The sequence below is a fragment of the Hipposideros armiger genome, unplaced genomic scaffold, assembly GCF_001890085.2.
Source record: "Hipposideros armiger isolate ML-2016 unplaced genomic scaffold, ASM189008v1 scaffold_11, whole genome shotgun sequence".
Lineage (NCBI taxonomy): Eukaryota > Metazoa > Chordata > Mammalia > Chiroptera > Hipposideridae > Hipposideros > Hipposideros armiger.
The window spans coordinates 7,718,852-7,731,719 of record NW_017731361.1 but is presented as its reverse complement, the minus strand read 5'-3'; the positions used below and the strand labels follow the sequence as shown (position 1 = coordinate 7,731,719).

At 43.4% G+C, this 12,868-nt stretch overlaps 1 protein-coding gene across 3 annotated transcripts in view; it reads right to left on the bottom strand.

Annotated features, from left to right (window-relative positions):
• The window catches only part of SH3RF2 (SH3 domain containing ring finger 2), a 108,753-nt gene that overhangs the window by 61,703 nt on the left and 34,182 nt on the right, over window positions 1-12,868 (bottom strand). For all 3 annotated transcript variants that reach the window (XR_002126332.1, XM_019663429.1, XM_019663420.1), the window contains exon 3: window positions 1,158-1,427. Coding sequence is in view for 2 of the 3 variants with exons in the window: in XM_019663429.1 (XP_019518974.1) it covers window positions 1,158-1,427 (270 nt within the window). In the remaining variant the exon portion in view is untranslated. The remainder of the gene's footprint in view (window positions 1-1,157; window positions 1,428-12,868) is intronic.

Here is a 12,868-nt window from a genome sequence, read left to right as displayed (position 1 = left end):
TTCTTGTCTCTGTCTTCCTCCAGCTGTGTCCCCAAGAGCTCAGTGTCTAATGTCCGGGCACAAAGTAAATACCAAATAAATACCTGTGGAACTGAACCATCCTTTCTCTAATGGTAGCTGAAGTATACACTCTTCAGCTTGGCTACAGAATGACCTCCCTTTGAGGACTCACTCTGAGGTGCCAAGACAATAATGATCAGTATTTCAAAATATGGAGGACAGTGTGGTTATCTAGTTGGAGAGACTCTGAAGTAAATTTCATTTCTGGAAGTGGTGGAATAAAAATGTTTTACACAACACAAGAGCTTCCTGAGCTATTGTGACAGTGGCACTTCTTGTATTTGGTCTATTTATTGTAAGTAGCAAAGAATGAAATTCACCCCAACTTTGGTTTCTATGAGAACATTTGAATGTTTAAGGACTAATAAATACTGAATTAAACACAGAGAATTAAAGTAGTCTAGACTTTAGTAGAAGTGTTCTTACTTGCATATGGTGAAAAATCATCCAATTAAAAAAAGAGGCAAAAATCTTAGGGTCATTAACGTCCTTGGAAATATATCTTGTAAGAGGTTGTTTATGTATAAAGGTATAATTATGTTATGATGTATGTTTGGAGTGTTTGGAGTGCAATGTTTACAACAGAATAGACTGTTGTAAACGCGAAGAATTAGTGATGAGAAGTTGGTCAGTGGGAATACTAATAGTATAGAGAGGTAAGAGCTATAGTTTTGTAAGCACGTTATCAAACTATAATTTTCTGTCCATATGTCTGTCTCTCCCACTACTCTGTCTGAGGGTGGGGACTATGACTTGCTCATGCTGTATCCCCAAAGCCTGCAAAGAACAGGTGCTCAAAAGCGATTGCAGAATGAACGAGTGAAGGTTTAAATGCCTATTTTTGTAATTGCAATAGCAAAGGTTAAAGGATTTGTATCAAACTGTTATTGGTAGAGTTCTCTAGTGACTTCATGTCCATATAGTCTGAACTGTACACACATATAACATATATGCACACATATATACAGACCTATATGCATTTACATATAAAATATATAAGTTTGAAAAGAATCTGCAAGTATTAAGCAAGCAACTCCAGGTCCTGCCACAGACTCTATGTGGTCACTGGTGACCCTGGTGGCTGCCCAGAATCTTACCTTGAGGAAGGTCAGACAGTCCTGGTTGTCACTCTTGCCCTTATCTCGTAGGTCGAAGTTGTAAAGGGCCCGGCAGAGTGGGGGCGGCTGGGGCAGCTGCTTGATGACTTCCACGGAGCTGGTGGGGAAGAAGCCGCTGACGCCATTGAGCTCGCCCTGGTACCAGTTCTCATCCAGCTGTCTCCGCAGGAGGATGACGTCTCCTTTATTAAACCTCAGGTCCCCGGGATTCTGCCCTCGGTAGTTGCATAAGGCCTTTGCTCGAGGCACCTGCAGTGGGACCGACCAATAGAGTATGTGCTTAGCTTAGAGACGGGAAGGACAGACGGTAGCATATTAATAATTAACTACTGGGCACGTCCTATGCACCAAGTGCTGTGCGTGGGTCATCCTGTGGATCTGTAAACATCGCATGCAATGTTTACAGCAAAACAGATTGTTGTCAGTGAGTAGAACGAGGTGATGAATTGTATGTAGAATTATATCGTAGAATTACATGGTCTGTGGATCGTATCTTTGAGACGGACATCTAATTATCCCCAGTTCTAAGTAGGGTGACAGGCACAGAGTCACCTTAGTAACTTGCCTCAGGTGACACAGTTGGGAAATGGCAGCTATGGGATCTGAGCTCAGGTCGCCTGATTTTAGAGCTCCTGTTCTTAATCACTATGCAGGGAACAGGGTTTTGGACTTGACTCCATCACTATGAGAACTTGAGGGAGTCAGTGACGCTTTCTGGGTCCTGAACACTGATTTTGAGTTCTGGCTCTACCTCTTTTCCCTTTTGTGACCACGTGTCTGTTTCTCTGACAACTGGGTCAAGGTATTTAGTCTTTCTTATATTGTATTCACTTATAAAGTGGGGTAATAATAGAATGCCCATCTCATTAGGGTAGTTGTGAGGAATAAACACTCATAATATTTTTAGGATATTGCTTGGTACATAGTATGTGCTCAATAAATGACATTTCTTATTAGCATCATCTATAATGGAGGGCTAAGGATATCAGTTCTACCTATTGCTCGGTATCGACAGGAAGAAAACTGAGGTAAAAACTCCCTGAAAACAGAAAGTGTTATATCAGAATGATACAACATAATTGGTCTTCAGCCTCATGAATGTTTGAACCGTCAGGAAGAACAACTGAGACAAAGAAACAGTCAGAAATCAATCATCGATTTTAAAAAATCAGCTAAAGAATAGTCATATACATTGTCTGTCCAAATAGTTATTTCATTCAATGCATTTTTTTTTTCTTTCTAATTGAAGCTGGTTTCTCCACACAGAAACGGTCTCACTCTGGTCTTGCTTGAAGTAAGTTTGGCCAACAGAAACTTCTGAAAATGCAGGTTTAATAGCAAGCCTGTCACTGTCATGGGGATTGTGTTTTATTTTGTGCTTTTCTCAGCACTGGGGTGAAATAGTCCCCTCTCCTGGGGGCAGTCTTGCTATTCGTAACGGGGTCTAAGACGGCATTAATCCAGTTCTTCAAGAAACTTCCGAGCCTGCAATTCCTTTGAAAAGGAATTTTAAGCAGCTTAGGGGTAGAGACAAGACCTAAACAGTACTACATTGATGATGAGATGGTGGAGCAATGCTTTTGTGCTGGTCCCTGGATACAGTAAGGAGAGCCCAGGGAGTTAGAAAACCACAGGAACACAGTTCATCCTCAGGGCGCTGGTGGACAGGTGAGCAAAGGTGTGGCAGGAGGTTTAGCACAGTGTGGCGGGTAAACAGAATAAATTATGATACACCCATACAATAGAATATCCCACAGTCATTAAAATTGATGGTATTGATCTATATTTAATAACATTGAGAGTTACTCATACTATAGTGTTAGGCATAATAGAACAGGTTAAAACAGTTATGTAGACTAGGCATTATATATATAAAAAATCTGGGGAAAATGCTAGATAGCTATACACCAACATTTTAAGAGTGATTATTTGTAAGTGGTGAGATTTTTTTAATATTAAAAAACTGTTTCCCTAAGTGCTTAGCAGTGTTTTCTATTCTACAATGAAATAATTGTATTGCCTGTTAAAATTGGATAGTAAAAATAAAGTGAATGAAACAAAGGGGATGAGGAGTGAAAAGTATGGGAGTAATTTAGGAAGAAAATATGCCAAGCTGAGCAGGATCAGCGAATGATGCAGCTACATTTTTGGAGATGTTCCTAACCTGAGAAATAAGCAGGAGGATAGATGCAGGATGAGGGCAGAAGATGGGCGAATGATCTGATTCTGCTAAACTCCTCGGGTTGGGTATATCAGGGAACACTAGTTGTCCCTCTATATTTCTCCCCTCCAATTTTCCCTTGTAATATAAATTACATTTTTCTGGGTATGTGACCACCTAGAACACTAGTCACATTTTCTAGCTTCCCTGGCAGTTAAATTCTGGTCAATGGGGTTTAAGTAACTTTTAGGAAGTGTCTTTACTCAGAGAGACCAATTTCTTTTTTCCTTCCCTCCATTTTGCGTTGTGGAATGCAGACGCGATTGCTGGAGCTCTAGCAGCCATCCTGAATAATGAGGATGAGAGTCACACCTAGATAGGAAAGGAGGTAGTCTGGGTTGCAGAGCTGCTAAGTCAGTCTTCCACTACTTTGCGTCCAGACTTTTGTCTGAAAGCTAAAAAAACCCTGCATTTTGCTCAATGCACTGTTATTTTGGATTTGTAAACTGAAAAGAAAAGAAGAATGAAAAAATTAAGAAAAAAGAATTAAAGCCCCTTTGACTGCATAGTAATGATAATATCAACAGCTAATATTTATTGAGTGCTTCTTCCTATGTGCCAGACACTGTGCTAAGCATGCCATAATATACAGTAATACTTTGGTTTCCGAGTATAATTCGTTCCAGAAACAAACTACTCATATTGCAAGACATCGCTTGTTTACCATGTTAAAATGTTTTAGAAATGTTTGCTTGTCTTGTGGAACACTTGCAAACCAAGATACTCGCAATCCAAGGTTTTACTGTATTGACTTAATTCTCACAACAAACTGTGATTAGAAAACTGGGTATCAGAGAGCTTAAAAAGTTGCCCAAGTTCATGAAGCTAGAAAGTAGGGGAGTTAGGATTTGGACTCAGGTCTGCCTATCCCCAAGCCTAAGCTCTTAACCTGTCAACCAGTGTTTCTCAAAATGAAGTCTGTGGTTCAGCTGTATCAGAATCCCAGGAGACGTTAAAAATGCAGATTCCTGGACCCCATCTGTGATCTATTTGACCAGAATCTCTTGAATTGTGATTCAAGTAGCTGCATTTTTATCAAGTGCCCCCAGTATCCAAGTTTGATGCCCCCTGATCTGAGTTATATTTTATTCTAGCTAAAATGAAAGCAATAAAATTTTGATGCAGGTTTTGTAAATGGCTAAGATGCTTTTTTCTTTTCTTTTCTGGAAGACATCTGGTGCAAGTGGCTTACATACTTTGATGACTACTGAGCATGTATATAAAACTAAAATTGCACTAAATGCTAAAACCTCTTTGAAGATGCATTCACTTTGAAACCCTGAGATAGAGCGAAAGTTTTGTTGAATGTAAATGACCCTAGGGCACTGGTGGAGTATCCACTGGGAGTTGGAGAGAGCACACGCATCACGACATGTGTTGATAAACATACACGATCATCAGTATTCTGACACCAAGTGTCAACTGTGGTATTCTTCACCTAGGATGTTAACTCATAATTGTTTCTTTTTCTTGGTGGTTGATACTCTTTCCATTGATTTAAACTTACACATTGTTTTTAAAATGTTTTTCTTTTTAAAAATTATTTATTTTTGTCAGTTATAGTTGACATTAATATTATTTTTATATTAGTTTCAGGTGTACAGCATAGTGGTTAGACATTTATATAGTTTATGCAGTGATTCCATTGATTAGACTATTACCCACCTGGCACTATACATAGCTGTTGCAACATTATTGGCTATATTCTCCATGATGTACTTGGCATGCCGTGACTATTTTGTAACCTTACACATTTTACTCCCTGTGCCCAGCACTCATATTCCAAAGCCACTGGACCACTTGAGTACATGAGGGCCACTGTTTAATGAAATACCGTATTTGCCGGCGTATAAGACGACTGGGCGTATAAGACGACCCCCTAACATTTCCACTCAAAATACAGAGTTTGTTATATGGTCGGCTGTGTGCGATTTTGCGAGTGTGGTAAAATCGCATAACAGCAAAATCGCATAACAGCCGAGCATACACCCAGCAGCGCTGCTGATGCCTGAACGGTATGTGGAATGAAGTGGGCGGGCATCGGGAGGCCACTATGGCACAGGGCAAGCACTATGGGCAGTCTATCTGAAGTGTACCTGGCGTATAAGACGACCCCCCACTTGGAGGCATATTTTTCAGGGCCAAAAAGTCGTCTTATACGCCGGCAAATACGGTACATATATTTAGGTCTGTAAACCTCACAGAATGACTTCGAGTGCTTCCTGCAGGGGACTGATTACATGGACCGTGGTGATATCAAAAAGAAAAATGCTTTTATATTTATAGATTATTTCTTTGAACCATATAAAATAGGTATGATAAATGTATTTACTTCCCCCACCCCCCAAAAGAGTCCTCTTTTGTCCATCTCCCCTCAGTATAGGAAAAGTATTGTGAAAGTGAATTGTGAATTCTATGTTTAACATGAAGATTCCTTTCACCTTCTTTCTCTTCATTCCGGATAATCCCTCCCCGGCATTCTCAGTTCTACATTCACACCTAATAGGAAACATTGGCTTCCATGCTGTAAAGAGGGAGAAAGGGAAGAAGGGAGGGAGGATGAGAGAGAGGAAGAGAGAGAGAGAGAGAGAGAGAGAGAGAGAGAGAGAGAGAGAGAGAGGAATCTGAAGAGAGGAAGGAAATTAACATTCATCGTGGTTCTGACAAGCCATAGAAAATTTTCTTACTTTATTGCACAACTGTATTTTCCATGTGTTATCTTATTCCTATGATCTCAAAACCCTATGAGGTAGGTGGTATTACCCCATTTTATTGACAAAAAAACAGAAGCTCTGAGATGTTCAATGTCACCAAGCAAGGTCACACAGCTGGTGTATGACAGCCCTGAGATTGACTTAGGCTCACTTGACCCTCATTTTCTTTCATCCAGCTGAAGTCACCTAAGTATGTTTTTCCACCATAAAACCCATTTGGGGCTCCGTTTTGTAATCAAAATCTGAATAGCGTGTGAATGCAATTTGCTTGCTGCTGGCTGCATTAGCATGAATTATTGAAGGCCAGAGCCCTCACGTAAAAGGTAAGCACCTGAAGAGACTCAGCTGGCTGATTCTCTCCGGTCCTCAACTGTCCTCTCAAGGGACAGTGTCTCCAAGTGCCACAACAGCTATCATTGTTGTCTTGTTGGTAACAGTGTTCATCACCCATAACTGTTTTCCTAGGTACAGGCGGGAGGGGGAGTGGTGATAAAGTGGGTGTGGAGGTCTCACAGCCAGGTCGTTACCAAACTCTTTTTCCCAGTGTTTTCCAGAAAGACAGATAATCCAGTGGAAGCTTGTGTGTGCCTAAGAAGCTTTCTTTCTCGGAGGTTCTATTGATGTGTCACCCCAGTAGGGTCTGAAAGCCACGAAGGCCATGCTTCTGGTGGAGGGTAATGCATAGAACCAAGAAACAGGGAAATAGCAGTGTGTGGAGATGCTAGTAGTACAATTTTGTTGGAGGAATTATGAATGTTGGCAGTAGAATTATGGCAAGGATTCCTTCTCTGAGGAACCATCCCTCCATCTTCTGATGGGTATGTCATCTGGACAGACCACAATGTGGGGTTATTGTGGCCCAGGCAGGCCAGTGAGAATACCCACATCCCCCTTGGCAGAGTGCTAGGTCCAGGTCAGGCATGTACCCCAAACAGGGCCAATTGGAATCTTCTTTGAAGTTTCACCTGTAGATACCAAGAAGAGAGTCTTTCTTTCTTTTGGACCATGAGCCTTGAGGCAGTGAGCCCTGGACGACCAGTGGTGATATTTCCCAACCAACTGACACACTTTGCTGACTGAAGCTGCCCAAGGCAGCAGAACTAGAGAGACAATGAGATAAACAGGGAAGTAAGCAGACGGAGACATGATGACAATATTTGAACACCTAGATCCAGCTGTGCCTGAAGGGTACTCAGGTAAATGAGATCATATCCCCAACGTAGTGTTTATACACATAACTACTTGCAGTTATTTTCTGACACTTGAGACTTAACAAGTCCTGACTAATACATATTAAAAACCCAGTCACAGCAAAACTGCCTAACAATGGAATATTCAAATAGTAGAATTCAGAAACTGGAGCAGGTCTCGCTGCCAATGAGCCCTGAGCTTACTTCCAATTTGAGGATAATGAAGGAGGCACGGGATTGGATAACAGGGTAAGAGAAAAGGAGAGCACGTGGAGCAGAACCACTGCCGGGATGCACACGAGGGGAAAAGCTGAGCTTGGGGTGTGAACTCCACCTGCTCTGATGTGACCAGCTCTTCGCCATGCTCTAGTGACACTTCCCACTCATTTAGAAGGGAGTTGGCCTGGCTCTGTCTGCTCCTGGCATCAGGTGGGGCCAAAATCAACAAGCTGAGCTAACTGCTTGCTTCCCTGCGCTGGTCATGAGATCACCCATCACTGCAGAATGAAGCCAAGAAAAAAATACCCTGGCCTTTGGCTCAAGTTATCATTCACCAGGCTATAAATTCTCTGCTGGAGAATTCAGGATTTGTGTCTGAAGCGCCTCCGTATCTGTCTCTGAGCCCTGGACACCAGCAGGTGCTTGATAAATGCTTGATGGATGAACAAATTTGTGAATTAATCGAGAAACAGCCAGGAATGACCATTCCCGGAGGAAAAGGATACATGCAAGGTTAATAAATACAAGTGATAATAATTATTTGAAAGCAGATCTATGGGTATGTGCTGGGAAATAAAAAAGGAGAGTTTGGTTATATTTTCCAAATTGCCCTGAATTTTAATAATGTGGTGCTACACACACTCAAAAAGTGTTCAATACTCAAACAAGTTCAGGGACTACTGAGTTCAAGTCGCACAGGCTTCTTGGCTGACTGGCCTCTCAGAAGGCTTACTCTAAGGTGATTTAGTATTTGCATCAGAGCACTTTGCAGGATGAGCAGAACAGGACTTGGGGAAGTGGGCAAAGTCAATGTGACTTCCCCTGTGATTTCCTCTACTGGCGAGACAGAGGGTTCACTAACTGTCCCACAGCCTAACTTCCTCGTCTCTGCTTAGCCCGGCCTCCCTCCCTCACCACGATAATCCTTTTGGAGCAGATTTGTTGGGGGCAATGGAGGGCATATTAGAAAGTGCTGGCTGGCCCTTGGGCACATCTTTTCCCGTCGCTGGTGAGGAGGTCGAGCTCCCCAGCACTCAGCAGGATCAGATCTGGCTCCTGGGCAAAGCCCGGCTCATCTGCTACTTGGGGGCTTGAGATCACCAGAAGGCACACAGTGCTGTGACCTTCTAAGTGGAAATGGCTGAGTGTGGGCATTCAAATTGGAGGCCAGGCTTATGAGACATTTTATGTGAGTTTCTTTTCTTCGCAAAGAAAGTTACTTGTTCAGGAAAGGTACGAGGGTGCAACAGAACACAGCTGTTAGAGTCACGTAGGATGCTGGTTTGCATGCTGACTTTTGCAACTTTGCCAGATCACTTTTCCTTCCTGATTCTTAGTTTGGATCGTCCATACATTGGGGCGCATACTAATACTTCCTCCTACAGCATACTCAGCAGGTCTGGGCTATGCAAATCCTGCATGTTCCAATGAAAGTTCTGGCCCTTGACCCGGAAGATAACGTCTCAGCCCTTGGAACATCTTGTCTGATCAGAGAGACTCTGTGTACCTGGGGCCTTGGGACACACCAGATAGTCTCAGCTGACAATGTGATTTATGGTGGTGGGCTTGGGTCAGGCAGTAGAACCTTGGCTTCTGGAGGGGCTGGGGGCTAAGGTCAACCACACGGAAGTCAGTCATGCCTACCTGACTGACCCCCGATAAAAGCCCCAGGACGTCGAGTCTCTGATGGGCCTTCTTGGCTGGCAAGCCTTCCTGCGTGTTGGCACGCACACTGGGCGAAATCGGTGCTGTCCCCACGACTGGGGGAGCACAGCTAGAAGCATGTGCCTGGTCGCTCCTGGGTTCTGCCCTGCATACCATTCCCGTTTCTGACTTTAATCTCTGTCCTTTCACTGCAATAAACCACAGCTGTGAGTAGGACAGTTTTGCCAAGTTCTGTGAGCCCTGCTGGTGAATCACGGAATCTGAGGGGGGGCTTGGGGACCTCTGAACACACTTCTTCATGGGTTTGTTGAAAGCATTAATGAGATAAATCACATAGAGTGCTTAGTAGAGTGCTCAGCAAATAATCAGTGTTCAATAAATGAGGATACTTAGAGATTTTTCCCAAAAGAGGAGAGGGGAGTAATGAATTTGTTGCTACATCTTTTGACCTGACGTTTGCAGTCCCATTTGTTATTCAGTCTTTCTTTCAGTAAGTTTTTTTGACTGCCAACTATAGCAGGCATTGTGTAGTTGGGGAAAGAAAGATCAAAGTTATAAATAAGCAGATAAAGAATAGGGAGCTACAAGAGATGAAAGACACTGAGAGATGGGGAGGGGACTGGTGTAAGGAAGATTCTATTAGTGGCCCTATATCTACATCTAAAATTCCATTCTGTTCTGTGACTTTTGTCATATAGCTCTCTATTTCTCTTCCCCTCAGTCTTTTCTCTCACACCTCTCTTCTTCCAGCCCTAGGCAGAGAGCAGGGACATCACAGCTGTCCATGTTCCTTCTTTATCTATCTCCTGCCACTTTGATTCTATTCTATCTGCCTGTCCACCAGATCTGAACTTTGTAGCAGCACGGCCTTGTTCTATGACTTGTTCATCTTTATACTCCTAACACCTGGCAAAGTGATGCCATCCACTCATTCAGTCAATGAAAATGGACCGAAAGCCTACAAGAAATAAGACAGACACAGTCCCTGCCTTTATGGGACTTACATTCTAGCTGCACCTAGTAAGCACTCAGTAAGTATTTGTTGAATGAATGAATTAAACCATACCATGCCACTTAAACCCAATTTCAACTTTGGTGTTTTGACATCTCTGCTCCCGACATAAAATTTTAACATGCCTAACTAGTTATTTTTCCAGGATTGGGGAGTATCCAGCCTTGCCAGCCACAGATAAGAATAAGAACCGTATGTTTCCAAGTCATCCTTTAATAAAAAACCACCCCATTATTTAAAATGTGCTTTGAGCTATGTCCATATCCCAGTTTTCCCAAAGGATACCCGCTTGGGAGACTCCTACCATTGAAGGCTTTTTCTTTCCCACATGCCCGCTTCATCAAGTGTGTAATCTTCACTGCAGGCAGCCATGATGAGTGACAAAAAATGCCAGCTGGTAGCTCCAGGAAGGGAGCAGAAGGGAGCAAGGAGATATCTTTTTCCGCCTATTCAGAACATTGAAATCCAATTTATCGCTGGCCCCATGAGCCAAAGAAAGCAGCTCTCAGCAGCTGTCGATCTGAGAGGCTCCAACCTCATGTCCATGACCTGGGTGCCACTGACACTCCTCAGGCAAGCCTGCGAATGGCTTGGCATGAAGGAGTGGCCCTCCTGTTCTCTTCCCTAAGGGCTGGCTTTGGGTGGGCCCGTTTTCCGATGGCAGAAACGGTGATAGGGTCACTCTTTCAAAAACCTTTTTTGTTGTGGATAGACATTCCTTGGTAATTGCTGCCTCAGGGTTCCGCCCCTTCTCATGACTTTTGCCCTCCCCCAGTGGCGTGCTTGTAAACCGGCTACCAAGCCGATGTCACTGAATATGGAGGTAGGAAGGCACAAAACATGTGCGTTACTGACTTTCGTGAGCCAGCAGGAGCGGGTCCAACACCACCACACAGCTCCTTGTTCCAACTCGCACTTGCTGCAGAGGTGAAAGACTGCTCGACTACCGCCATTGTCTTTCTACAACCCGGATTTTAGGATGTGGTTTGTCAAGTCCTTTGGCATCTGTTTTGTCACTGGGCTCTGACCGCAACACTGCATGGTAAGAATTATTATGCATATTTGATAGAGGAAGAAACTGAGGCCCAGGAAGACATGACTGGCCTCAGCTCACACAGCTGGGGTTTATGGGGTTCTTATCCCTCCACTGTTGACTGGCCGGGCTCCTCTCACGCTGCCAACTGCAGCCAAAGCAAACATCTTTTTGTAGCACCAATGCCTCATGCACTCTCACTTCTTAAGTTTTTCTCAAGATATTGTTTCTGCATTCCACCCTCTCCCTTTCCTGACCAACTGCTACTCGTCTTTTAGGTCTCAGCTTAAACATTATGTCCCTTAGTGTCCATGTCAGGGTCAGGGATCCCTCCCATGTGCTTTTATGATGCTCTCTAGCACCTGCATCATGGTTACTTGTCAAATGCTGTTGAAGTGGCTTTTTATTGATCTGCCTCCTCTAGCAGACTGTAAACTTGGTGAGGGCACAAACGTTTACCCAGCTCACTCCTGATCCTGGTGCCAAACACAGTGTGTGGCCCAGTAAGTGTTTTTAGAATGAGTGAACCCACAAATGATCGTCTCCTAACCTCCAATTTACTGAATGCTCTGTTTCTCTCTACTATCTCCTGTCAGGACCCGAAAGAGTCTCCTTGCTCATAGGTGGGCTGAGGTCTTCTCAGGAACCTGGTGAGGTCCTTGCTTGCACGTGCCACCAACCAGGCCGCTCATTGTCAGTGACAGCTGCTCACCCCCCCTGCCTCACCACAGCCCCTCTGGGCTCTGCAAAGCATTGCAGAAGCAAGCTGAGAAACCTGTTTGGTGTGCTATGAAACGTGCTCATTACACGCATGCCAAGACAAAGACACAGTCAGGAAGAAGGCTCCAGCCAGAGGCACCTGAAGCTTCAGAATTGGGGGAGTGTTTAGAAATATTTTGGAAGTGGCGTGTTCTATAGTAATTGCAAAACAAGGCCTTATGGCTCAGCCCTGATTTCCTCAATTTCCCTCTGAGGAGGTAGAAAAGGGTCAGGGCTGCTTACATACTGCGGATCTGCTGACCTGTTGGCACCACAGAATCTCTTACATACCTGAGGCGTTTATTACAAACATCTGATCATCTTCTGTAAACACAGGCAGCTGCCACTTAAAACAGGCAGGGGAAGAGTCTGGCATGTGCTGGTTACTTCCCTATGTTACCTAAGCCTGCCTAGTAATAACAAACTTCAGGGTGTTCTTCTTTGCTCTTGAGCATGTATGAGAAGAATAGAATCTATCAATCATCAGAGAATCTGATTATGCCTCTTGAAACATTCAGCCCCACAGAGCTTTGTGGGATGATGGAAATGTGCTACCTGTATTGTCTGATACAGCAACCACAAGCCCCAGCAGTTGCTGAGCCCTTGCCATGTCACTAATGCGAATAAAGAACCAGATTTTAAATTATATTAATTTTTAATTACTTTTAATTTGAAGTTAATTAGTCACAAGTGGCTAGTGGCTACCATATTGGACAGCACAGCTCTAGATCTAATTATCAATACAGAGGACTGAAAAACATATTAAACAACAGAACAGGGATGCAATAAGAAAAATTCAGAAAATGGGCAACTATATGACAAATGCAATAGCATTGAAATAAAGAAGTGTGTGTGTGTGTGTGTGTGTGTGTGTGTG